General features: G+C 39.1%; 1 protein-coding gene across 4 annotated transcripts in view; it reads left to right on the top strand.

Moving 5' to 3' along the window:
• Nucleotides 1-234: 234 nt before the first annotated feature.
• Nucleotides 235-27,232, top strand: part of SNAP23 (synaptosome associated protein 23) — a 35,662-nt gene continuing 8,664 nt past the window's right edge. For 2 of the 4 annotated variants that reach the window (XM_045900271.3, XM_045900270.3), the window contains exons 1-5: nt 235-355; nt 19,302-19,405; nt 19,939-19,980; nt 20,394-20,442; nt 21,188-21,305. In XM_045900271.3, coding sequence (XP_045756227.1) covers nt 19,349-19,405; nt 19,939-19,980; nt 20,394-20,442; nt 21,188-21,305 — 266 coding nt within the window. In that variant the 5' untranslated portion in view covers nt 235-355; nt 19,302-19,348. Of the gene's footprint in view, nt 356-15,274; nt 15,414-19,301; nt 19,406-19,938; nt 19,981-20,393; nt 20,443-21,187; nt 21,306-26,292; nt 26,326-27,232 lie in introns of all 4 variants that reach the window. The other 2 variants (XM_054513576.2, XM_045900269.3) reach the window with 2 other exon arrangements.

Below are 27,232 nucleotides of genomic sequence, written 5' to 3'. Positions count from 1 at the left end.
AGACCCGGGAAGGCAGGGAAGGCATTTTTTTTCTCCCTCTTTTCTTCAGCGATCATCCAGCAAACGGTTTACCCTTGACAAATGTTTGTTGCATAAATACTTCCCACCTTTGAGAGGGATTCGAATTATCCGGTCAACGGGTGAGTCCGCAGACTCTCCGCCTGCGTGGCAGGGAGATTTAAACCCCTCAGACTGTGATTGGCTCTAGATGCAGGGGTGTGTCCGCGGCCGCGCGGCCAGGGAAGTGCGCAGGCGCGCGGCTCCGGCGCGCGCAGGCGCTAGGAGGACTCACCCTCAGGTCCGGCCGGGGGTGTCCGAGCCGCTGCGGCGCGAGAGGAGTGGCCGGAACTGCTTGGTGAGCCTTCAGGAGTGGGGTTGAGGGAGCTAGCCCGGTTGAGATTTGGGATCAGATCCCAGGAAGAAGAGTATTATCGTGACGGCTTAAAACTTGGGGTGGCCGGGCTTAAGGGGAGGAGTAGAGGTGCTCTGGCCGGGACTGGGCAGGCTGGGCCCGGAGCAAGGACTCGAGCCACCGGGAAACTACCTTGGGGCCGGCGGAGAAGGGTGGGGGGATGGTGGTTCGTCGGACCCCTCCTAAAAACCAAGCAGAGGAAGGGTGGCGGGATGGTGGTTCGTTGGACCCCTCCTCAGCCTCTACCCCTCCAGTGTTCCTGTGATCGGGCTTAATTGACTGTATGGTGACCACAGTGATCAGATAACTCTGAACTAGTTGTGTGAAGGTGTCTAAGGTTCGTGGCGTTGGAGAGTCCATGCTCTCTAGGAAAGTCCATCCTTAACGTCGCGGCTTTACTGTAGACTAACGAAGGATCTGTAAAACACCGAATTTTACAATTCCAGGCTGGAGTTGTTGGTTGCGGGGGTGGGCAGGGGGAGTACCGGAAAGTGCTATTTCAGCTCATCCTTTTTTTCATCATTAGTCACCACAATGTTAGGAAAGGTAGACGAGGGTAGAGGAAACCGAAAGACATCAAAGTTGGGAAAAGAAGATGAAAAGGGAGTATCATTTTGCCTTTTGCTAGTCATCTCCTTTAGGAAGTAGGGGGACGACTGGCGAGGGGTGCTTGGATATTAGCTTCTGACAGCGTTCCCTCAGTCATGTGAAAATAACGTAGCTTCACAGAAGCAGATATTTCAAGAACTGAGAGGAATATTACTCCCTCTGCCCTTATGTCCTTAAGACTGGCTTCAGATGTGCCAGTAAAAAGTACAGCAGATAAGACCAAATAGAAATGATTCTCCAGCGTTCTTGCCTAGCCTGGAAAACCACACTTGACATTCATGGCACATCATTAGCTAGAACACGTTGAGATCTAAACAAACTATTTCATAGTAAGGTTTTTTAAAAATTAATGTTTCTTCCACCATCACAGTTGATGCCTCAGGCATTCTAATGGTTAGTTGTCACTCGTTCCTTTGGCAAGAGGTAACGAGAAAGAACACATTCATATAAATGTTAGCAAATATTAGGAGAAACATCTCTGCTCACATTACCATGCTCCTTTGACAGTAAGTGTGACAGTAAATAGAATAATCATGTAACAGCCTACAGCTCAGATATTTATCGTATTTCTAGGCTTCTTTTTTTTTCTTTTTTTTTAAGGTGCTTGTATGTGGATATGTACTAGAAAATTCCTGTTATTCTAGTTCCAGGATAACAAAGTCTTATTGTGCCATTATTTTCTTAACAGTATGGCACTCTTTCCTATAAACAGTAGTATTTCTGTATGCATCTTAGTGTTTGCTTCTTTTACTCTAAATGAGCTTAAGCATAGTAACAGGATAACTAAAGGTCACATCATTTCTAATCATTCAGAACACAACCTTGAACCAAGAAGGAAGCAAATACACAAAAATAATAAATAAAAAAACAGGCCCTGTTGTTCATGGGACAGCTGTATTTCACTCCTCTTGAACCATACCACTATAATAAAATTTGCCTTTTAGAAGATCATCTGTGTTATTTTATTTCATGTTTTTAATAGACTTGTTTTCAGCACTACCCTCTTCCAAAGTGATAATCTGTGAAATTATGGTTTTTATGTATACCTTTTTCTAGTATACATTATAATAACTTCAGTATGTAACTTGTTTATATAACAACTGAAATCATCTCGTGTTCTTGCTCTGCATTCTGGAAAATACTGCTTTGGAACTAACCTACTCATTTTTAAAATAAAGTGAAGATTGGACTAGGCCAGTGGACTTCAAAATTCTGTGAACTCAGTGATGGCATTCACTATTGTGACACAATTCTAGCACACCTACTTATCTGGTTTCACCAGATGAAAGTAGATTAGAATAGCAAAAGGGAAAAAGAGGATGTTTGCTCTTTGACATTTTTGTGAAATCAGCTGCCTTTTTTTTTCTTCTAAATTAAGGTGCTATGTCTTAAAACATTCTGGAAGTTTGTTTTTTATGTTTGTACTCAGTGTTATTTATATTTTAGCATTTATAATATATGATGTTGCTTGAATTCAAGAGTGCTGAACTTTTTTATTCTAGTGCTATATTTCGTTTCTAGGTTTGTCGATTGAGAAAGGACTAGATGACAAGGACTGGTCTTTTTCTTTGTTGTGGTGAATAGAGACTTGAAACAGATGGATCCAGTGCCTCCAGCAACTGGAGGAAGTGGATTATAGAGCCAGGAAACAGCATGTACTGCTCATTTTGTAATATTGGTGGTGGAAGTGGTGTTCCATTTGCACTCAGTTAAATTCACTGACATTTTGGTTTTGATTTCAATTTCATACTTGTATACTTATCAGTATATTTTTTCTGGAATCCCCCCATCCGTCTTGACTTTTGTGAGATGTGTAACTTGGATTTAAATTTATTTGAACAATGCTTTGACAATTGAAATTACCTTTAGATGGCCTTTTGAGACTTCTAAAATAAAATCCAAACTTCTTGGTAGAGTACACAAAGCCCTTCAAAACCTGTCTCCTGTGTCTGCCTTTTAAAGCCACCCTACCCACTCTGAATACACATAACAGTATATTCTGGCATGACTACGGAGGCCTTACATTATGACACTTCTTTGATAGTCTAAAATCACAATTTTTTTAGGGTTGATCATGCTTGGATTTTGATTCTCAAATCAAAATCACAAGAGATGTTTAATAATTATGAAAGATTATGATAGCTTCATTGAGCACTATATACCAGTCAAGGTTTAAATGCTTAGCATGAATTAACTCAGTCCTTATAATGCTCAAAATAAACATTATATTCTCATTTAATGAAAAAAACTGAAGCACAGAGAAGTAAATTAGGCAATAGTCAGGATTTTAAAACATGCCTCCAAGTATTGGGCACTTAACCACTACGCTCTATTGCCCTTTGTATAAACAAGAATGGCACTCTTCTTCTTTTTTAAGATTTTATTTATTTGAGAGAGCAAGAGCATGAGCAGGGGGAGGGACAGAGTGGAGGGACAAGCAGACTCCCTGCTGAGGACAGAGCCTGCCTGATTGGGGCTTGATCCCAGGACCCTGAGATGATGATCTGAGCTAAAGTCAGATGCTTAACCTGCTGAGCCACCCAGGCGCCCCAAGAATGCCACTCTTTTTACCTACTGTGGGGGATATTCTTTTCCAGGGTCCTGAGTGCTTATGTTCTCTATCTCTGGCATCGTATCAGAATATTTGAGAAGCTAACCAGAAAGCTTCTAGGTGAACTTAGAATCAGAGCCAAAATACTTGGATGACTTGGGTAAATATTTCATTCAGGCAAGGTGAATCCTTGCTAATTGTCCCTACCTCACACTTGGTGTCTTCCTTGGCAGATACCATACTTAAGTCTGCCAGATTGTACGTCTCTCCTACTTAGAGAATGAATGCTGCATTCTTGAACCTCTTTCTTAACTCTTATAGAGCATCCCTTTTCTGTTTCCATACCCTTTCTTTTAGACAATGTCAATACAATTGATTATAATCACATATAGATCTACCTTCCTAAGATTATATTCTGGTCACTTAGAGTAGAATTGTGGAAGTTCCAGGGTTGAGCAGGACTTGAAAACTAGGTGTTGGGCTTCAGCAATTAAGTCATAAACAGTACTTCTATAAAGCTGAAATGTAATCTTGATCTTTTCGGTTCCTGATTTTTAGTGGTATTTTCTCAGCAGTATGGTTTCTGTCTGGAATCCTGTGCTTCAGTGCTCTTTGAAACAAGATGTTTAATAGATATGATTCAGTGGTGTACTTCTTATATTTGCATAGTTTTTGAGCTTTATAAGAATGGTTAAAATTGGGGACGCCTGGGTGGCTCAGTCGTTAAGCATCTGCCTTCGGCTCAGGTCATGATCCCAGGGTCCTGGGATCGAGTCCCACATCGGGCTCCTTGCTCAGTGAGGAGCCTGCTTCTCCTCCCTCTGCTGCTCCCCCTGCTTGTGCTCTCTCTCTCTCTCTCTCTGACAAATAAATAAATAAAAATCTTAAAAAAAAAATGGTTAAAATTGTTCCTGTAGAAGGAAGTAGAAAGGAAACACAGGAAGTAAAAGGAGGAAACTAGCCTTGACATAGATAAAGCTCTCATCTGAATGTCTTTAGAAAGAATTAAATTTCTAACCAGAGCAGGGGCTCTTTTTGGCGTGACCTAGAGTATTTTGAGTATTTTAGAATACTGTGCACCTGTACTTTTTGTGTGTGTGAACATCCTTCCTTCTTTTCTTTTTTTTTAAGATTTTATTTATTTATTTGAGAGAGAGACCGCAAGAGAGCACACAAGCAAGGGGAGCGGCAGAGGGAGAGGGAGAAGCAGGCTCCCCGCAAGCAGGGAGCCCGATGCAGGGATCAGTCCCAGGACCTCAGGATCATGACCTGAGCTGAAGGCAGACGCTTAACTGACTGAGCCATGCAGGCGCCCCCCATGTGTGAACATTTTTAATGTTTCATATTAAAAATGGGATCTAAGCAAAAAATATATTCCTAAAGAAAAACTAAATTCTTTTACCCCATAAGTGATGGTCCATGTCTGAATTTCTACTTTGTTCTCTATTATCCTTTCTTCTATTTTTTCCATTTTTTTCTCCGTTATTCATCTTTAGATACACAGGTGTGAGATGGGGATGACACAAGGCTCACCCTGCTTGAATAAAATATTCACCCCAACCATCCAAAGTATTTTGGCTGTGATTCTAAGTTCACCTAGTAACTTTTTGATTAGCCTCTCAAACAGTCAAATACCACAGATAGAGAACATAAATAACGTGAGCACTGTGCTAAACACTTTACATACATTAATTCATTTCTGAAACAACATTGGGAGGTAGAACTGTTACCCTAATGAACAAGGAAACTGAAACTTGAATAGGTTGAGTAAATTGCCTGGGTATCAGAGCTAGGATGAACTCAGGGTCTGTCTGACCTCGGGGTCTGTGTTATTAACCACTACATTATGTTCGTTCAACACAATTTATTAAATTATCTCACCTAATCTAAAAGTAGCAAGCTTAGTCACAGGAGAATTGATAATAACTGAAATCATTTTCAGCCCAACTTGGCCTTGACATTGGTTGAGATGGTTTTAGCCTTAAGCTAAGAAGACTTTAGTCTTGTAGAGAGGCAGGATTTGTGTACACAAAACAACTAGAAAACTGAAAAACTGGAAACTATATATTTAGAGGCAGGAGAGAAGAGTGCTTTATTTTCCATGTCCTAACTACAATGTGTCATAAAATACACATTTAAAAAGGAAGGAGGGTAGTTTTCTTTTTTTTTTTTAATGGTCGTTTTTTGTGGTTTTTTTTAAAGATTTTATTTATCTATTTGACAGAGAGAGACACAGCAAGAGAGGGAACACAAGCAGGGTGAGTGGGAGAAAGAGAAACAGGCTTCCCGCTGAGCAGGGAGCCGAATACGGGGCTCGATCCCAGGACCCTGGGATCATGACCTGAGCCGAAGGTAGATGCTTAACGACTGAGCCACCCAGGTGCCCCTTGATAGCAGATTCTTGAAAAATGTTTCTGGAATGAATTAAGAGGGATGTATTCTGGGACCAGAATCTTTTTCTGCTAAGCTTTCAGGCTAGGCAGATTGCTGACTCTCCATCCATCAGCATAAGGGAACTCTCAGCTCTTTGGGGGCAGTCACCATAGCTAGATGTCACCACATTCTCTTCTGACAACCTTTGTCTAGTTTTCCTCTTCAGTTGGGTTCTGGTCTGGCATGCCCTTCTAAGACCACAGGCCTCTGCAAACAACTGCCTTTTCCTCAGTTACCATCAAGTCTGTTCCAGGAAGGACCACCCCCCTCCCCCAAAAAAGATTATGTATTATGGAAAGAGCCTAAGAGCCAGAAGTGCTGCTTTTTATTCTCTTAGTATAAAGGAGTTGGACTAGATGATCTCTGAGGTTTATTTTCAGAGACTATTCTCTGAGATAAGAATTGAGCAGAAACTTTGTTCCCAGATAACTGATTGATTAAGCAGAAATTTCTTCAGGCTAGTAGTTTCCAAGTCATGTTCCATGGAACCTTGGTTCCTTGGGATTAATAAAAATGTTCTTTGAAGGAAAGATTTTATGGTCATCTCTATTTGACTGGGATAGCCAAAATTAAACAGATTTCTTCACTGCTTCAGGACTTCTGATTTCCAGCCAAGAATTTAATTAGCCAGCCAGCCAAGGACAAATAAGAAAAATAGGAGATGGGGAGGTATAAGAGCTAAATATCTTCATTGTAGAAAGTTCATGAATGATACCCAAAATTGGAAAATATAAAGAAACAACACTATAAGCATATGATTTAGGAATTTGAGGTTAAACACTGGAACAACTAACACTGTTGAAAATTTTGCCTCTGGGCTCCTGGAAGCAGGAATTGGTTTGGGGCGCAAGGGAGGGCAGGGGAATTGCTATTTATTACTGTTGTAGAACTATTTGACATCTCAAACTATGTGTATATATACATAGTTTGTATATGTGTATGTGTATATATACATAGTGTATATATACACAAACTGTGTGTATATATACATAGTTTGTATATGTGTGACCTGAGCCGAAGGTAGATCCTTATATATACAGACACATATATATATATATATATTTTTTAAAGATTTTATTTATTTGACAGAGACACACAGCAAGAGAGGGAACACAAGCAGGGGGAGTGGGAGAGGGAGAAGCAGACTCCCCGCCGAGCAGGGAGCCCGATGCGGGACTCGATCCCAGGACCCTGGGATCATGACCTGAGCCGAAGGCAGACGCTTAACGACTGAGCCACCCAGGCGCCCCACACATATATATTTTTGATTAAAATTAAATATGGAAGAATATAAAGTCTTCAAAATAATTTTAAATGGCTGAATAACATTCCATCATGTAGTTGTACCATAATTATTCAGTTAAATCCCATCATTGGTTATTTAGATTGCTTCAGTTTTTTTTTTAACATTATAAATACTGGGAGCAATGTATTTTTGTCTGTATCTGTGATTTTCTTCTGGATTTCTGAAAGAAAAAGTCAAAGAGTAGGAATAATTTAAAATTTTCTTGTATATATTACATCATCTCTTGAAAGTTTTTTTTTTTTTTAAAGATTTTATTTATTTATTTGACAGAGAGAAAGCAGGAGAGCACAGGCAGGGAGAGCAGCAGAGAGAGAGGGAGAAGCAGGCCCCCTGCTGAGCAGGGAGCCCAATGTGGGGCTCCATCCCAGGACCCTGGGATCATTACCTGAGCCGAAGACAGTTGCTTAACCAACTGAGCCCACCCAGGCGCTGCAGAGTTTTGGTTTTTAAAAATCAGCATTTTACTTTCCTAAGCACTGGTTAAGAAAACTTTAATTTTATAGGAGTGGGAATTGAAATACCCACAGACTGTCCTGAATGCTAAAAAAAAAATACTGTTTATATCACTGTTTCTTGTGTCATTTGGAGTTTGCAACATTTTTTATCTTTTAGAGTTTTTCATTATCAAAAGCTTATAGTTATTGCATAAATTTGCTGTTAATGAAGTTATAGAGTAACAGAGTATTCTGAAACTTATCTACAAAACCAGTGTATGGATTTTTTTTTAAGATTTATTAATTTTAAAAAAAGATTTATTAATTTAAAATTTTTTAAGTCCTGGTCTTTGAGTTCTTTCTTTTTCCCCCCAAATTTTATTTATTTATTTTAGAGAGAGGGCCAGCGTGCGAGTCGGGGGAGGGGCAGAGGGAGAAAATCTTCAAGCGGATTCCCCAATGAGCCTGGAGCTGCAGGCAGGGCTGGACCTCACCAACCATGAGATCATGACCTGAGCTGAAACCAAGAGCTGCATGCTCAACCGATTGCGACTGCGCCACCCACCCGCGCCCAACCAGTCTATGTTTATAACTTTTGGGGAGTGGGGTAAGGAGTTGGGTTAAATAGGTGATGGAGATTGAGGAGTGCTTTTGTCGTGATGAACACCTGGTGATTTATGGTGATTTATGGAAGTACTGAATCACTGTATTGTACACCTGAAACTGTATTGTACACCTGAAACGTATGTTAGCTAACTGGAATTAAAATAAAAACTTAGGGGCGCCTGGGTGGCTCAGTTGGTTAAGCGACTGCCTTCGGCTCAGGTCATGATCCTGGAGTCCCGGGATCGAGTCCCGCATCGGGCTCCCTGCTCGGCAGGGAGTCTGCTTCTCCCTCTGCCCCTCCCCCCCTCTCATGTGTTCTCTCTCATTCTCTCTCTCTCAAAATAAATAAATAAAATCTTTAAAAAAAAATTTTACAGACGATTTTTGTCTTACACAATAATGTATTTTTCTAAATTTTCTTTAAAAGGACTTTTTTTTAAGTTTTTATTTTATTTTTTTTAAAGATTTTATTTATTTATTTTGAGAGAGAGAGAATGAGAGAGAACACATGAGAGGGGGGGAGGGGCAGAGGGAGAAGCAGACTCCCTGCCGAGCAGGGAGCCCGATGCGGGACTCGATCCCGGGACTCCAGGATCATGACCTGAGCCGAAGGCAGTCGCTTAACCAACTGAGCCACCCAGGCGCCCCGTCTGTAAAATTTTTTAAAACGTTTTCATTCCATCTCATTTAAGCTGGGTAGACATTTACATTTTTGGCCTTTAGTTTTTAAACTATACATATTTTTTAATGTGGCATTAAGATTTATTGCTGGAAAATAGTAGTATATAACCTTTATAATGACCATTTTAAGCTCTAAAAACAGTTCAGCATTTTCAGATACACTAACATAAAAGTTATGACCTTGATGTTGCCTTATTTAGGTTTTACTTTCTCTTGCACTAGTTATTAATAATAGCCAGAAGTGCCAGTTAAAAGAATTTTTTTCTCTCATTGTGAGAAAGAAAATTGGACTCTTCCATTTTAAAGATATGGAATGGCACGTTCTATCCTGTTTTCCAACCACCATTTTTCTTTTTGGAGAAGAAAGGAGGGGATCCACTGAATATAAAGTACAAGTTTTAGGGCACCTGGGTGGCTCAGTTGGTTAAGCGACTGCCTTCGGCTCAGGTCGTGATCCTGGAGTCCCGGGATCGAGTCCCGCATCGGGCTCCCTGCTTGGCGGGGAGTCTGCTTCTCCCTCTGCCCCTCCTCCCTCTCATGCTCTCTGTCTCTCATTCTCTCTCTCAAATAAATAAATAAAATCTTTTAAAAAAATCTAAAAAAAAAAAAAGTACAAGTTTTATATTTCAGTGGTGCCTACTCTATAGCTACTATCATTTATTTTAACTAAATCTATCATTTTATACTGTGGCAGAAAATTTTTTGGCATAGGAAAAGCTACAGAATTAATGTTTTCCTTCTCATCTTCCTTTTCATTCTTACTCATACTGTTTTCCTTAACTGTTTTCTTCTTTTAAATATTCTTTCTCCATCCTTAAGTCATTTTTTTCAATTTTTAGAAATTGAGACATAATTCACATAATGTAAAGTTCGCCATTTATACAATTTAGTGGCTTTGGGTATATTCATAAGGCTGTGCAGCCATCACTACTAATTCCAGAACATTTCCATCACCCCCAAAACAATCCCTATATCTATTGGTAGTCAGTCCCGTCCCCACTTTCCCCCATCCTCTGGCAATCACTAATCTACTCTTTGTCTCTATGGATTTACCTATTCTGGGCATTTCACATAAACGACATCAAACAATATGGGGTCTTTTGTGTCTGGTTTTGTTCAATTAGAATAATGCTTCCAAGCCTCAAACATGTTGTAGCATGTAGCATTCCTTTTTATGGCTGAATGATATTCCATTATATGGACATTTGGGCATTTGGTGTTTTCTGCTTTTTGGCTGTTAGCAATAATGCTGCTTTAAACATTTGTGTACAAGTTTTTATGTGGACCTATGTTTTCATTTCTCTCTAATGTACGTAGGAATAGAATTGCTGGGTCATATGTAGTAATTCACTGCTTAACCTGTTGAAACCTAAGTTGTTCTTGTCCTACATTGTTAAATAGTATGTTTTTCCTCCGTTAGGTACCAGAATTATAACAGGGGTAGGATATCATCAGTTAGTACTTGGCTATACATTAAAAAACAAAACAAAACAGGGTGCCTGCAGTTGGGCGTTTGCCTTCAGCTCGGGTCGTGATCCCAGGGTGCTGGGATCGAGTCCCACAGCAGGTTCCTTGCTCTGGAGGGGAGCCTGTTTCTCCCTCTCCCTCTGCCTGCCGCTTCCCCTGCTTGTGTGCTCGCTTGCTCTCTTTCTGTCAAATAAATAAAAATCCTAAAAAAAAAAAACCAAACAAACAAAACCAAAAAAACAACTTTCACCTAAAACAGTGGTTTTCAACCTTGGTTACTCATTGGAGTCATCTGGGAAGGTTTAAAATCAACTGGCTCTCACCCCCAGAGTTTCTGATTTAATTAGTCCGGGGTGCAGCTTGGGCCTCCAGGTGATCATGTGTAGCCAAGACTGGGAACTACTGTTCTAACTCTGACTGGAGTTAGACTTGCTACTTGAAAAGGGGAAGGCAGGAACTTCATATATATACTTTTCTTGGCAAAGCTGCTATACATTTGAATGACTTGATAATGTGTCTTTCTTTTCTTCTCTTGTTAATGTATGTAATAGTCATTGAAAGCACATACTCTGGATCAGTCTACCTAGGTTTGAACCTGGCTCTACTATATGACCTTGCGAATGTTGCTTAACCTCACTGTTCCTTAGTTCCTACATCTGTAAAATGTGGAATTAAATAGTGTTTGTTACGGTCTGAATGTTTGTGTCTTCCTACCAAAATTCCTATGTTGAAATCCTAATTCCTGGTGTGATGGTATTACGTGGAACCTTTGGGAGGTGCTTAAGGTATGAAGGTGGAGTCCTCATGGAAGTGATTAGTGCCTTATAAAAGAGGCTCCAGAGAACTCCCTCGCCCCTTCCACCATATAAGGCATCAGTTTTGCACCAGAAAGAGGGCCCTGATGAGAAGGTGACCAATGCTGGCTCCTTGAGCTCAGACTTTTGCCTCCAGAAATGCGACAAATAAATTTCTGTTGTTAATAAGCTACCAAGTCTATGTTTTTTTGTTACAGCAGCTGGACAGACTAAGAGAGTGTTTTAAGGACTAAATGAGTGAGTGTGTGTGTGTGTGTGTGTGTATGTGTATGTTTTTCATTTCTTAGAATAGTGTCTTGCATGGGGGCGCCCGGGTGGCTCAGTTGCTTAAGCGTCCAACTCTTTTTTTTTTTTTTTTTAAAGATTTTGTTTATTCCTTTGACAGAGAGAGACAGCGAGAGAGGGAACACGAGCAGGGGGAGTGGGAGAGGGAGAAGCAGGCTTCCCGCTGAGCAGGGAGCCCGATGCGGGGCTTGATCCCAGGACCCTGGGATTAGGACCTGAGCCGAAGGCAGATGCTTAACAACTGAGCCACCCAGGCACCCCAAGCATCCGACTCTTGATTTTGATTTTTTATCTTGATTTGGCTCAGGTCATGATCTCAGGGTTGTGAGATCGAGCCCCGCTTTGGACTCTGCGCTGGGTGTGGAGCCTGCTTAAGATAGTCTCTCTCCATCTCCCTCTGCCACGCTGCACCCCCCCATGCACACACACACACACTCTCTCTCTCAAATAAATAAATCTTTAAAAAAATAGTGCCTTCTGTGTATAGTGCTTTGTAAGTATTAACTTGTAGTTGTTCCTGTGATTCTTCTCAATCCCTTACTCATTATTTAGACTTACAAAATGGTAACGACTATTAAAAAGTTACTTGCCATTTTAAAGAACTGTCATATATGTTGAATTCTTTCATAATAAAAAGTTGAGAAAGTAGCATGATGACACTTTCCTGTATTATTCACCAGCTTCAACAGTCATGGCCAATCTTGTTTCCTCTGTACTCCCACCCTGGCTCAGATCTCAGGACTGTGGGATCCTGACCTGAGCTGAAGGCAGACGCTTAACTGAGCCACCCAGGCGCCCCTAAGCTATCATATCACCTCTGAATTATTTTAAAGCACGACCTACAGGTTACCTTTTAAATGGCTTCTAATTTCAGTCATTTTCTTAGAATCCCTGAGGAGGTTGATTATTGGTAGGAAGGTTAGAGAAAGAGAATACACTGAAGGTGAAGGGCCATGACAGGAGATTGGTTGTATTCCAGGACTGAGTTGTAAATTCTCTATTCCAGCTAAGTTCTCTGCTTCTTTGTGGGGCCCTCTTTTATCCACCTCTTAGTATTTTGCCATGAAAGCATTAAGAACTTATTCAGAACTCATTAGAACCTATTTCTGCCATCTACTGTGAATGAAGTAAGGTCCCAGCCAAACTTTAGCAAGGGCCTTTGCTCTAACCATCTCTTAGCAGGATGTTTTGGACCAATTGTTCTGTATTATTTCCATACCTTTGTGGTTTGGAAAGGTGATCATCTGTTAATGCATGAAAATGTTCCTACAAATTTATATTTACTGTGACTATATGCCAACAGAAGATTTCTCTCAAGAGAGGCCAAGAATTCATAATTATGCTTATGAAATGGGGTCTAAAATTAATTCCTTGTCTTTATTTTCTCCAATCTTATAAATCAGCTTTCTTGGTTGTCATGAGCTATCATATATTTTTAAAGGTTTTATTTATTTATTTGAGAGGGATTGGGAGCGAGGGAGCAAGAGGGAGCACAAGCTGTGGGGGGGAATGGGGAATGGGCAGGGGGAGGGAGAGAAGCAGGCCCCCCCCACCCCCCCGCCAGCAGGGAGCCCTACTCAGGGTTCGGATCCCAGGACTGTGGGATCCTGACCTGAGCTGAAGGCAGATGCTTAACTGAGCTACCCAGGCGCCCCTAAGCTATCATATTTTATGATAAAAATAAATGTATGAATTTTAAAAGTAGTATAACTACATTGCAAACTATTTGGTAAATTGGGAGAAGAAGTAAAATCACTCTTAATTCTACCACCATAGCTATTGGTTATATTTTAATGATTCCCTTCTAGACTTTTTTCTACCCATATTTTTTATAGCAAGTATTTGACTATTTTTAAGTCTTACTTTGTTCACTTCATATACTGACCTTCACCATTTTGTGTGGTTTTGTGTTTGCTAAGCCTTAGCCAGGGGGAAAAAAAACACATTTTGGGGCAGTCTTTAATTTTTTAGACATGCAAAGCTATATATATATATTTGTCTAGATTAAAGTACCTATCAACCGGAAATGGTTTGATTTAAACCTGTTTAATATCTGTCTTGACATGGGCAGACTCATGGCTGGCATGAAAATAGGTCAGATGTGTAGCTCACACAGTATTATCAACTCTAATATTTAAATTTAGCCTTACAGATGGAACAATTAATATTTAGTATCATTTACATTAATGTCACATATACTTAACATTTTTGTTTTGCTTTTCTTTTGCCTATTTCTTTCTGCTTCCCTAATAATATTAAAATAATGGCTGACACTAGAATATTAGCCATGTATCAGGCACTAATAACAAGCACTTTGTATGGATCATCTTTTTTTAATCCTCACAAAAAGGGCCTGTTATCTCTATTTTACAAATGTAGAAACTGAGTCTTAGTGGATTTAGCTAACTCGCCTGAGGTCAGACAACCAATACATTTTGGGGTCAGAATTTGAATGCTGGAGTTCCTGCTAATGACCACTATGCTAGCCTGCTATGAACAGAAATTTGCACTTGCTGTCAGTACACTGATTACCATGAAAGTCCAACCAAAATATATCAAGGAGAGTCACAAATTTTTATCCTACAGTAATAAACTATATGGGTGTAATTTGTAGAGCATTTTAGGATTAGGATTAATTTTTTAAATTAGGATTAATTTTAAGAGAAGGAATAAGTCATGAAGCTAACTTAGTAGAATATTTTAATGCAAAATCTTTGCTTTCCAGTATAAAATGAATTATTTTATAAAATCACTCCTATGTTGGTCTAGGCAAGACACTGGAATTGGTGGTGATTTAAAGTGCTGTTTCTTTTATTCCTTACATATCTTCATTTTTATCAGTGAAAACATGGATCTCCTGTTGATTCAGTTCCAAGGCCTTTTTCTTTGTATTCCTTCTTCCCAGTAGTATTAGTTTCATTTTCTAAATTTAGATAATTTCAGATTCTACAAGATATTCTTTTTTTTTTTTTTGCTTAGTTGCCTAGGAAAGCAATTTCTTTTTGTATTTTTTGTTCATTTAAGTAATCTCTATACCCAACATAGGACTTGAACTCACAACCCCAAGATCAAGAGTCGCATGCTGTACGGGCTGAGCAAGCCAACTGCCCTTAAATAATTTCAGATTCTAAATTATTTTAAAACAGCTGGAAAAAAATAAAACAGCTGAAAACCATGATTACTCTTGTCTGTGTAGTTCTTCCTTTAATTATTTTTTTAAGATTTTATTTTTAAGTAATCTCTACACCCAGTGTGGGACTTGAACTCACAACCCTGAGATCTAGAGTCCATTGCTCTACTAAATGAGCCAGCCAGGTACCCCAGTTCTTCCTTTAATTTAACTGTCTTTGAATCTGTTGAAGAGTTTTTATGGTTTTATTATAGAAGGCATCTTAGGGGGAGACCTGGGTGGCTCAGTTCGTTAAGCATCTGCCTTTGGCTCAGGTCATGATCCCAGAGTCCTGGGATTGAGTCCCGCATTGGGCTCCTTGCTCAGTGGGGAGCCTGCTGCTCCCCCTGCTTGTGCTTTCTCTCTCTCTCTCTCTGACAAATAAATAAATCTTAAAAAAAAAAATCTTTAAAAAGAAAAAAGGCATCTCAGGGGCACGTCAGCTTGTCAGCTCAGTTGCTTAAGCGACTGACTTCTTTTTTTTAAAGATTTTATTTATTTGACAGAGACACAGCAAGAGACGGAACAAGGGAGAGGGAAAAGCAGGCTTCCCGCGGAGCACGGAGCCCAGTGCGGGGCTGGATCCCAGGACCCTGGGATCATGACCTGAGTTGAAGGCAGACGCTTAACAACTGAGCCACCCAGGTACCCCATAAGCATTTGACTCTTGATTTTGGCTCTGGTCATGATCTCAGGGTTGTGAGATTGAGCCCCACATTGGGCTCCACGCTCAGCGGGGAGTCTGCTTGAGATTCTCTCTCCCTCTCCCTCTGCCCCTCCTCCCCCAAATAAATAAATAAATCTTAAAAAAAAAAGGCATCTTAAATTTTGAAATGAGCTGTCAGGTAGGGTGCTTAGTCTATTTTCCAATATTCAGCAGTTCTTGTCATCTGATATTTGTTAAGGGAAGATGCATCCAACAGTTAAGACTAGTTACTAAACCATGAGCTATTTTTGGTTTCAGAATATCCAAACTTGATGATAAATCTGCTCTTTACTGACTCAGTCACCTTGGGCAAATTACTTACTGGACCCTTAATTCCCCCATCTATAAACTGGTATAATAAAGATAATGATGTATATAAGTACTTAATAGGGTATATGACACATAGTAGGTACTCATTGAATATTTCTTCTTCCCCACTCCCCCCAAAGTTTATAACAAGAAATTAAGGTAAACTTGGAGTCTTCTAGAAAGCCCAAATGAACCATAGTAAGGAAGATATGTTGTAAAAGCATTGGGAAAAATATTGCAGTTACCTCTCAAAAGGAGCATATACTGTTCTCACAATTAACATAGTATATTAGATTCTGGGAGCATTGAAAGAATGACACAGATATTTAATCTATTAGGTTATATCTAAGAACAGTAAGTTAATGGGATATTTGCGTCAAATGACATTTTGTTTTCCTTCCCCTGTCCCACCTCTAATTCTCTTTACTACAACATTCTGGATAGCCTTTCCCTGACTTTATAAGAAAAACTTCTGGAGAAAATAATAAATATGAGTAAAGCTAGCTAATTCTAGGTTGCACCCTGCCCGACACTTCTGAGCAGTTTTGTAAAGGCTAATAACAGCCTGGGGAGTATTGTTAGCTTTGTCCTTCCCCCTTACAGTTCTGCTTTGTCTCTCTTGCTCCCATTTACTGTAACCATGTGTTCAACACCCTCCAGAATCCAGAGTAGAGGTCTTAGGCAGCTGTGTTCTGATGTCAGCTTGTCAGGTATGTGAGAACTTTACAGTCTGTTTCTTGTCTTGTGCCATCTGCTCAAGAGAGAAAAAAGGAAGTACTAGGCAGCACTTTGAGTTCACCAGTGGGTGTGTCCCTTGAAATGAGCCCATGGCCATGCCAGGACTGATTCTTCATACACACCTCCCAGCTGTATCTGCCTTCTTTTCTTTTCTTTCTTTCTCTTTCTCTTTCTCTTTCTCCTTCCTTCCTTCCTTCTTTCCTTCCTTCCTTTCTTCCTTCTTATCATTAGAAGGTAGGACTCTTGGAATCTTCTTGTTTGACAGAGGTCAGTTTTATATTCAAGCCTCTCTTTGAATCTATGAGAAGTTTTTGCTCATTTTCACTAGGACGGGAAGATAGCAAATACTGACTTGTACCTAGCAGGAATTAGGTCCAGGAGTAGAATTATAAAATTATACAATTTGAGAGATCTGGGCATCCTTATGCCCAAAATGTCTTCTACCCACAGGATACCATATTGGAAAACCTGACACTTCCAGGCATTACTTGATTAGCATGTATTACTTTTCTCCCCACTTTCTGCTCTGTTGGGCATTGAGGAGGTATAGACAACTGGAGCATGCTGGGAAGGGCAGGCTTTTATAAGTATGTTGTTGGGGCTCTGAAAGTAATGGAGAAGCATAGTTACCTGGGGTATTACAGAAAGAAAAGGTATACAGAAATCTGGAGGTGAGAGGTTACAAAAACAATTTTTCATAATTGTAACTATGAAATACTAACAAGAGAAACTGTAGCATGAACAGATCTATGATAAATCTAATGGCTCAAATGATTAGCAAAGGAATAAATCATGTGGTTCTATTTATGCTTCTATCTAATGAATGATCAGTTCTTAATTCAAGAAAGACCTTTATATCTTGATTTTATAGCTTTGTGTATGAACCTTTTGCCAGAGCCAGAGTCCTACAATGGCAAGCAAGATATTAAATTAAATTTGCAACTTTTTGTAGTAATACTTTTTTATTAATAATAGTAATTAATAATTTTCTTCATGAGCATTAATAACTTTAATAAATGTTCAAAATCTTAATTAAACCTAAAACAGCCATGGCAGTAGAGTTAATAAACAGACCTCTAAATGCAATGCCTTTTTGTACTGAGAATCTAATATTGTTGCTTTTTGCTTTATCGATGATGATTCTACTAAAAGTGATGGTTAGCTATGGATGTGACTAAAAAGATTTGTGTGTGACCAGCAGGCCATTCCAGATTATATGTATGTAATGGCAATTTTTGCTTTGTGTTTCTAGTGGGTATTTGCAGGCTTTCTGCTGCTGGTACATGTAGCTTTGTTTCTAAGATCCACTTAAATATTTTGAGAATACCCTTATTTTTCTACTTATTTGTTCGTTCATTCAGCACACATTTGCTGGAGTACCAACTGTCAGATCCTATTAGGTGTTAGAGATAAAAAGATAGAACAAAATCTCTGCCTTCCAAGGGTTTAGTCTAGTATATTCCTGGTTAACTAGGTTCCCTACTGGTCAGTAAGTTTACTCCATGGCAGGGTTTCTCAACCTCAGCATTTTGACATTTGGGGTCAGATAATCCTTTGTTGTGAAGGGCTGTCCTGGGAAGAATTATAGTATATTTAGCAGCATCCCTGGCCCCTACCCACTAGATGCCAGGTGTTTCCTGAGGGTAAATTCAGAATGTAAACCAGACTTTAGCTGTGTCACTGACAAAGAACTTGATAAAATCAGTTTTTAAAAAATGTAATACAGGGGCGCACGGGTGGCTCAGTCGTTAAGCGTCTGCCTTCGGCTCAGGTCATGATCCCAGGATCCTGGGATCGAGCCCCACATCAGGCTCCCTGCTCCGTGGGAAGCCTGCTTCTCCCTCTCCCACTCCCCCTGCTTGTGTTCCTGCTCTCGCTATCTCTCTCTCTGTCAAATAAATAAAAAATAAAATAAAATAAAAAAATAAAAAAAAATAAAAAATGTAATACAAAAAAAAGTAATAAAAAGCTAGCAAATGTAATGAAAAGAAAGCAACCTAGAGTGTCACACAGTACTTATTACTTCATATGACTTTTCAAAGAGGAATACACAACGGTAGTCCTGAATAACACCTTCTAAATGTGTAGTGTTTTAGTTTGAATGTCCATGAATCTTCTCTGAGTTATGAGTTACTATGTGTAGGAGAATAATTATAGTTTCTTAGGGACTTCACTAAAACTTCACTAAAATACAAAATAATTGGAAAGGGAAAGTCCATTATGAAAAATTTCAGGGTTTTTTTCTGAGTTCTGTGTCAACATTATCCTTTTCTTGTTAAGAATGAAAATATTTCATTTTCTCCAATGAGTAGCCTGGACAACTGGCCCATGTCTGGAATGTCTCCTATGTTGTTCAGGCACACGACTTTGAATTTTGTTACTTTATTAATGGAATACAACCTGACTTAGACCTCTTCACCTCATTGCTTTTCTATATTCAAATAATGTATGAAAAACATTGTACAACCAAGAATTCATTTTAATAATCTCTTAAAGCTTGTCTTCTAGTTCGTGCTCCTCAGAGTAGAGAGACCACTTTCTCTCTGAAACAGCACTTCATTAGAAGTCCTGAAACCTGAGTTTCAGGTTCACCTCTGGTACTAACTAGCATTTAACCATCCATTTATCCTTTCTTGGCCTTAATTTCTTCACCTGTGATAGCTAGCTAGTTAGCTAACGATATAGATAGGCTTTTTTATCCTGTTTTCCAGATAAATATCCTGAATTCCATAAATCCACACTCTGTTCAAACAAACCCTTTTGTGCCCTTATTCTTACAGAATATCCACGTTTCACTTTCGGTGCTTATCAAAAGTTTTAATTCATCATGGATAATCTGTCATCAGAAGAAATTCAGCTGAGAGCCCACCAGGTTACTGATGAGGTAAACATTTTACTTCGAATAAGTAATTCTCTGAGTTTTCACAGTGGAAGGATTGAGAGGACCTTCTTAGACGTCCATTTTGGCCTCCTCCCTGTCCCTTTATGTCTAAGAATGCATTTGCCTCAGAGTGCCATTGCCGGCCCCTTAGTTTGTCAGCTCACCAAAAACTAAGTAAGCGAAAGCAGCTTGTATGATTTTTTTTAAGTCATTGTTTAATAAACACAGTTACAACAGATACTCTAGATTTGAGGAATTGGAAACATCTGTGTAACATACCTAGCTTTCTGCTTACATTAAACTTTTATAAATACCATTAACTTTACCCTCCAAATTTTCTCTTAAGGAGCAGCTGGTAGGAAGAAAATAACTAAATTACAGTGATCAACTTTCTTTTTTTGTTTTTGTTTTAAAGAGGGGAGGGATGGCTGGGCTGGCAATTAAAAATAGAGTAGCATCATGACTATGTGATCAGATTTTTTTTTTTTTTTTTGACTACATATTTTAGAATACTAAAAGCCTGTGTTTTTCCCTAGTCTCTGGAAAGTACAAGGAGAATCCTGGGTTTAGCTCTTGAGGTAAGACAGTGTTTAATCATTAAGTACAAAAATTGTATAAGAGGGATCTTGAATAGCACAAGCTGGAATTTGTGTTAAGAGTCAGAAGTATATGTTATCAGTGAGCTTTATTATTTGAAACCAGCAGTTGCTGAACTTGTCAAACCATGCAGTGATGGGCCTTTTTTGTTTTTCCCATTGACACTATTAGAATATGACAGGGAAGATCAAGTCACCATGAATTTGTGACTTAATTATATGGGGGTGTTTAATATGTTAAAGTTTGTTGCTTTGGGATATTAGTTTTCTCTGTAACTCTCATCCTCTGAGAACTTAGGTTTCTAAATGATTCTCTCTTGCTCTTAGGCCTTACAGGCTTTGTTTCTGTTGCTTTTGTATTGTTTTGTAGTGCTATCAGCTTTTTTCTCTTTTAGTCTCAGGATGCAGGAATCAAGACTATCACTATGCTGGATGAACAAGGGGGTGAGTTGCAGGCATTGGCAGAAACTCTTGATTTGACGTAACGACGACAGAAAGCCCTTCCAAATCAGCCATGTCTAAAATTAAGCCTTGGGAGTGCCTTCCCTATGTAAGATAAGAGTGATACGTTTACTTCTTTTTTCTGATTTGAATTATATCATGTTCATTGCCTATTTGAGGTGGGAGCAACAATGCCCAATTATATACCAAGTATTTGTCAGGCAGCAGGACTTACTGTGTGTATTTGTCATATGTACATTAGATACTATGATATTCTAGCATCATTTTCAGAAATGAAGCTTAAGTCCTTAAACAGGTTTACATTCAGGTGAGCTTGGAAACATTCCATTTGAGTTGCCCCTGAGCAATCCGGCCTAGATTTGATTAGACTTATGATAGCCTTCAAGTTTTGAACTTCCTCGGAGAGAGAAATGCTGGGGATACAGTCTGGTCAAAGTACACTTAATTTGGTTGCAAGGGTGATCTCTAAATAAGCCCTCACATGCTCCTATTATACAGATCTCTTTAGAACAGATCTTCCCACAATAAGAAGCCAGGTGCCTCAGGATCAGTTTGTGAAAGATTGTTTTCATGTTGGACACTATGTAGTACTTTCTGGCACTGATACAGTCACTGGGATGGATTACTGGTGGATTCAGAGTTAAAGTTTGCTGTTCCATAATAATAGTATCTTCTCACTGGCACTGTGAATATAACACGAAATGTCACTTCCACAACCTATTCTTAGAACAACTAAACCGCATAGAAGAAGGCATGGACCAGATAAATAAAGACATGAAAGAGGCAGAGAAGACTTTAACGGAACTCAACAAGTGCTGTGGCCTCTGCGTCTGCCCATGTAATAGGTGAGTTGAGAAATCAAGACCTTTTTAAAACTAAAGTGAGAACATTCCACCCTCCAGGAAGGTCAGAAGTGTAACTGGGCCTAAATAAGGAACTTTGTTAGAAAAATTTAAGCTGTTTTTCCTTTGGGCAGATCAAGTTTTTCATGTAAATGGGCATGTTCACCAAAAGCCATGGCTTCCATTTGGTCAGTCCTTGGATCAAGTCCCAATTTCATTTTTTAATTATACATGAAATATAATATAGGAAATATACATCTGGATAATACAGAGCAGGATGGAATGAGTGTCTTTTCCTTTCAAACAAAGAATATTAAAAAAATACATATTCTGTGGTAGGCACATGAAGAATGGCCGAGGGAGGAAAGGACTTGGATCCTATCTTCGAAAGACCTACCATGTGGTTGGATATATGAGGAAAAATGGCAAAAAAGTAGAATGTATAAATCTAATGCTAGATCATATGTCAACTGAGGATAAGGGAACAGAACTGATAAAGTTTGGTTTGGAAAAATATTACAGGAGAGAGAGCACTTGCGTTGAACTCAGTGATTAGAAGGATTTGGATGGATGTGGAAGAACTAGGGGGGCATTTCCTAATGTAAACAAATTATAGAGGAGCTTGACTTAACTGAACTGCATGATTCATATAGTTGAGAAGTGAAAAATAAGACATAAGTAGGCGGGCTAAGGGGTAGATGGATTGCAGTAGAGTACATAACTGTACTAGTTAGGAACCTTTTGTAATCTAGGCCTGTGAGGTGAGGCCTTATTATTGAGATTAGAGAAAAAAGTATAAGTCAAGGAAATTTATTTTATTTTATTTATTTATTTTTTTAAAAGATTTATTTATTTGACAGAGAGAGACACAGCGAGAGAGGGAACAGAAGCAGGGGGAGTGGGAGAGGGAGAAGCAGGCTCCCCACTGATCAGGGAGCCCGACGCGGGGCTCGATCCCAGGACCCTGAGATCATGACCTGAGCCGAAGGCAGATGCTTACCGACTGAGCCACCCAGGCGCCCCAAGGAAATTTATTTTAAAGCAACTGATTGTCAAACGCAAACAAGGGAAAATCAAAGAAGTCTCTGAAAATTTGAAGTTTGTATTAAACTAGGAGATGAAAAGTCTTCAAACTTTTTGTGTATAGTGTATAAAATTATGGTTGACAGAAGAGATTCATTCTTTTTGGTGACTTCATTATGAATATTTAAATTCCCTGCGTACTCTTAGGTAAACCAAAGTCCATGTTGTTGACAAATTTTTTTTTATATATTTTATTTATTTATTTGATAGAGACACAGCGAGAAAGGGAACACAAGTAGGGGGAGTGGGAGAGGGAGAAGCAGGCTTCCCGCCAAGCAGGGAGCCTGATGCAGGGCTCCATCCCAGGAGCCTGGGATCATGACCTGAGCTGAAGGCAGATGCTTAACGATGGAGCCATCCAGGCACCCCATGTTGACAAATATTTTATGTATTTCGACCATGAGAAGGTTTGGGCTGAGGCAGTTAACCATTATCTTCCCTTCTGTCTGTTATTAACAGAACAAAAACTTTGAACTTTCCCCTTAGTTGAAATGACAACATCTGGAAATTGAATGACCATCCTTACTGCTGAGAGCATTCATTTGAGAAGAGTTTCATAAACATTAGCATTTCATCTAGTTGTCTCAGCTGGTATGGTAAACCAAGAGTGGGATACAAGGGTTTACATATTCTCAGCATTTTTACTTCTCAAGGAGTTAGGAATGGAGGAACTTTTGTTATATTGTCATACTTTTAGATAGGTGTTTTCATGTGACAGCATTCTCTGTGCCATCTCTCTACAAGAGAAAATAGAGTTAAGTTGCTTATTAGTCAACTTTGGTGTTTATTTGGAGCATAACAAGTTAAAATTTGACAGTATTCTTCCTAGTGTTGTCCATTGGCTTTCTATTCTAGGACAAATCTGTTGGCCTGTTTAGACCTGGTTGACTCTCTAAAAGTGCATATTTAAATAATGACTTTAAATTTAAATATGACTTGGGGCGCCTGGGTGGCTCAGTCTTTAAGTGTCTGCCTTTAGCTCAGGTCATGATCCCAGGGTCCTGAGATCGAGCCCCGCATCAGGCACCCTGCTCGGCAGGAAGCCTGCTTCTCCCTCTTCCACTACCACTTCCCCTGCTTGTGTTCCCTCTCTCGCTGTCTCTCTCTCTGTCAAATAAATAAATAAAAATCTTTAAAAAAAATAAAAATAAAATAAATTTAAATATGACTTGTCCATCAGGGAAAAGCAGTGAATCCTAAGATGGTCTAATATCTTAGAAAGTGGGAAATGGAACTACAGAAGTATTAATTATTAGTTAAGTATTACTATTTCATTTTGTATATCCCAGCCAAGCATAGGCAGGATTTTCTGGGACACTGGTGAGAGAGAAGGTAGAGTATGGTCCTGAGGCAGCTTGCAGCCTCTCACCTTAGAAGAACCCTTTCTCAGTTGGCCCAGAGAAGGTACTTCTTAGCAGATGGAATCAGGGGGTTCCTATAAGAGAACAGTTGTTCCCTGGAGAGAAGAGTGATATTGCAGTTTAAAGATGTTGTATATTAATTGCCTTCCTTGGCGTCTATCTCTTCTTTATAACATAGACTTTTTGGCCTCTATGGTATCCTTGTCCTCAGCTCTGTCTACTGTTATTCCTGCTATTGTCTTGACCTTTCTAATTTTATCTGCTAATCTGGGTTTTAGTTAGGCTTATTGTATAAATAGCCATAACATGAGCTTCTCAAATGCAGATGCAGGATCATATAAGGCTAGTATTAATTCTGGTAGTAATAAAAACCCAGGTCCACAATCTCTTATTCTGCCACTAGAAATCTGAAAAACTCTGAAAACCAAGGATTTAGGTTTGGGTTTTTTTTTTTCCCCATGATGAGCCACAACTCATTAATTAGGCCATAAAATGTAACATGAACTGAAGCTATTTATAATCTTTATCCCACTTAGTGTAAATGTTAATTTGTTTCACTACAGAAATAATCATGTATTTATTGATTATATGGTACTGATCAAAATGTCTCACATCCAAGGGTTTGGATGAAATTTGTGGGCCTATATGTTAATTTAGGCTCTTATTATTCTGAGCACTTTAAATTTATTCCTAACAGTAACCTTAATATGAGTTAGACTCTTTTCTTATCACCATTTTACATATGGGGAAACAGAGGCACAAAGAAATGGAAGAGCTGAGATTCAAAACCAGGCAGAGTCTCAGTTTTTAACTATATAGCTACACTGCTTGACTTTGGCAGGAAAAGAATGAACCTTTTGTTGTTGCTGTTGTTAGATGTATTGCTATATAGAAAATGTCTTGAGTAGATTTGTTCTTTGAGATTTTTTTTGTTCGGTAGTATTCATTGAAGCCAGGTCAGCAAATGAAACAGACATGAAAATAGCTTTACTTAATAGAACCCTGTATTAGAAGAGAATTTTAACTTAAGCTAATTCTTTTTAAAGAACTACCAGAATTTATTTATTTATTTATTTATTAAAGATTTTATTTATTTATTTATTTGACAGAGAGAGACACAGCGAGAGAGGGAACAGAAGCAGGGGGAGTGGGAGAGGGAGAAGCAGGCTCCCCGCAGAGCAGGGAGCCCGATGCGGGACTCGATCCCAGGACCCTGGGATCATGACCTGAGCTGAAGGCAGTCGCTTAACCAACTGAGCCACCCAGGCGCCCCAAGAACTACCAGAATTTAAACAGACTACCAGGATTAAACTTTAAAATTGTGAATAGGTGTCATTATCTTTGACGGTAACTTTGTTAAGTTGTCATTCTTTTTTTTTTTTTAAAGATTTTATTTATTTATTTGAGAAAGAGAGAATGAGAGAGAGCACGAGAGGGGGGAGGGTCAGAGGGAGAAGCAGACTCCCTGCCGAGCAGGGAGCCCGATGCGGGACTCGATCCAGGGACTCCAGGATCATGACCTGAGCCGAAGGCAGTCGCTTAGCCAACTGAGCCAGCCAGGCGCCCTAAGTTGTCATTCTAATTGTTAAACTAATTAACAAGAGTTTAAAAGGAAGCAGACTTAAAATGGGAAGTCTCAGAATAGTAAACTCTCTGGTGTCCCAGTTTAACTATTCTCAGACAAGGTATTCCTCTCTCTGAACTTGCCTCTCTTCAGTGTGTACTTAAAATGTCAAATACATAGTTTGAAGACAAATTGGTATTTCTGGACCACTTACTAGAGAAGTTCAAAATTGGTACTACAGATTTTCTACTACTCAAGTCTTATGTTATGTTGAGATGTAAAAATTCAGCTCTGATTGTTAAAATAAATGTTGAATTATATTTTAGTCAACATTTGAGTTCCCCCTCCGCCCTCCTCACTGGAGATACAAAGATTAGTAAGGCGTAGCTCCGGCACTGTTTCATTTGTCATTACTCTTTATTTTTTTTGTGCCTGACATGGTACCTGAGACATAGTAGGTGTTCAGTAAATACTTGTTGATTGAATATCCTTAAGAAACTTGTTGGCTGATGGGAGAGTTAGACATGTAAAAAGATTTTTTTTTTTTTTTAAGTTAAATGCAAACGAGACATATAACAGAAATATCTAGGAGAAATCTGTAATCACCAAGAAAGAATGAAGAAGTTTTAGAACCTCTCCATTAGGGGCTCTGGGTGGCTCAGTCGTTAAGCGTCTGCCTTCAGCTCAGGTCATGATCCCAGGGTCCTGGGATCAAGCCTCGCCTCGGGCTCCCTGCTCAGCAGGAAGCCTGCTTCTCCCTCTCCCGCTCCCACTCCCCCTCCTTGTGTTCCCTCACTTTGTCTCTCTCTGTCAAATAAATAAATAAAATATTAAAAACAAAAAAGAACCTCTCCATTAGTTTTTACCTTCTCTTCATACTAATTTTTATAATTTTGGGAAAGAATATCATCACCCAGACATTCTTAAGAAAAATGAAGTGTGCTCTGGTTTAAAGCATTTTCCTGTTTTTCTTTTCATCTAGATTCTCAGATGTTCGTTGTTTCTATGAAACCAGGCAGGAATTTAAATGCATTATGTTTTTAGAATTCTAAACTTGCTTCTGTTCTGTTTCACTGGCATTCACTCTTTTCTGCATGTCATTCTCTCACTTAATAAATCTCTTCCTTTCTAATCTGCTTACTAAAAATGAAGATTAACATCAGGACCCGAGCTCAGTAACTGGTCAAAGGGAACTTTAAGATGCAGTCTTATGGCGCAGTTTGGGCTGTTAATCTGCTATCTAAAGGTGATGCTTCAAATGGTTTTTCTGTGCATGTGCATGGATTTTGTGAATGGTGGAGACTGTCCTTAAAATGGTGCTGTGGTGTGTAATGTAAAGTGAGTTTGTTCTGGGTGCTGTATGCCAAAAAGATGGACTTGACGAAATGTTCTTAATTTATAATGCCAGCCTTTGACTAATGGTTCTGATAACTAAGTTTTTGCTAAATAACGTTTAAGATAAAAATAAAAACATCCCTGAAGTTTCTAAAGACGTTTTAATTAAGTTGATCTTTGTAGAGAATTGCTTCATCCTAGTTCTGATCAAAGGTAAGGGAATTTAGGCTAAATCCACCTCTCTCCATAGGACTTCGATTTCAGCATCCTATCTTCTGTTACTCCCTGTGCCTTTCCGGTTCCAGAATCAAGATTTTTCTATTAAAGAGTTGCTTCTAGTGCTCGCTTCGGCAGCACATATACTAAAAAAAAAAGAGTTGCTTCTAATGATTTGGATTATCCATAATTTAGGCCACTACCAAATTGGAATTAATTGCCAATCTAGTCATCTTGAATACCATTTGGAACAAGGTTGGATATAAACTTAGAATGTTACCTTATCTGGTATTTTCTTCCTTTAAATAAGGATTTTCCCTCTTAACTTGCTCTATAATTCCTACTATGTCACGTGTTAGCTTGCTTTGGTT

This window comes from Mirounga angustirostris, unplaced genomic scaffold (genome assembly GCF_029215605.1).
Source record: "Mirounga angustirostris isolate CCGP_5_RB_7025 unplaced genomic scaffold, mMirAng1.0.hap1 SCAF_9, whole genome shotgun sequence".
NCBI classification, from domain to species: domain Eukaryota; kingdom Metazoa; phylum Chordata; class Mammalia; order Carnivora; family Phocidae; genus Mirounga; species Mirounga angustirostris.
The sequence above is the reverse complement of the archived record's forward strand: the minus strand, read 5'-3'. Positions and strand labels throughout refer to the sequence as shown.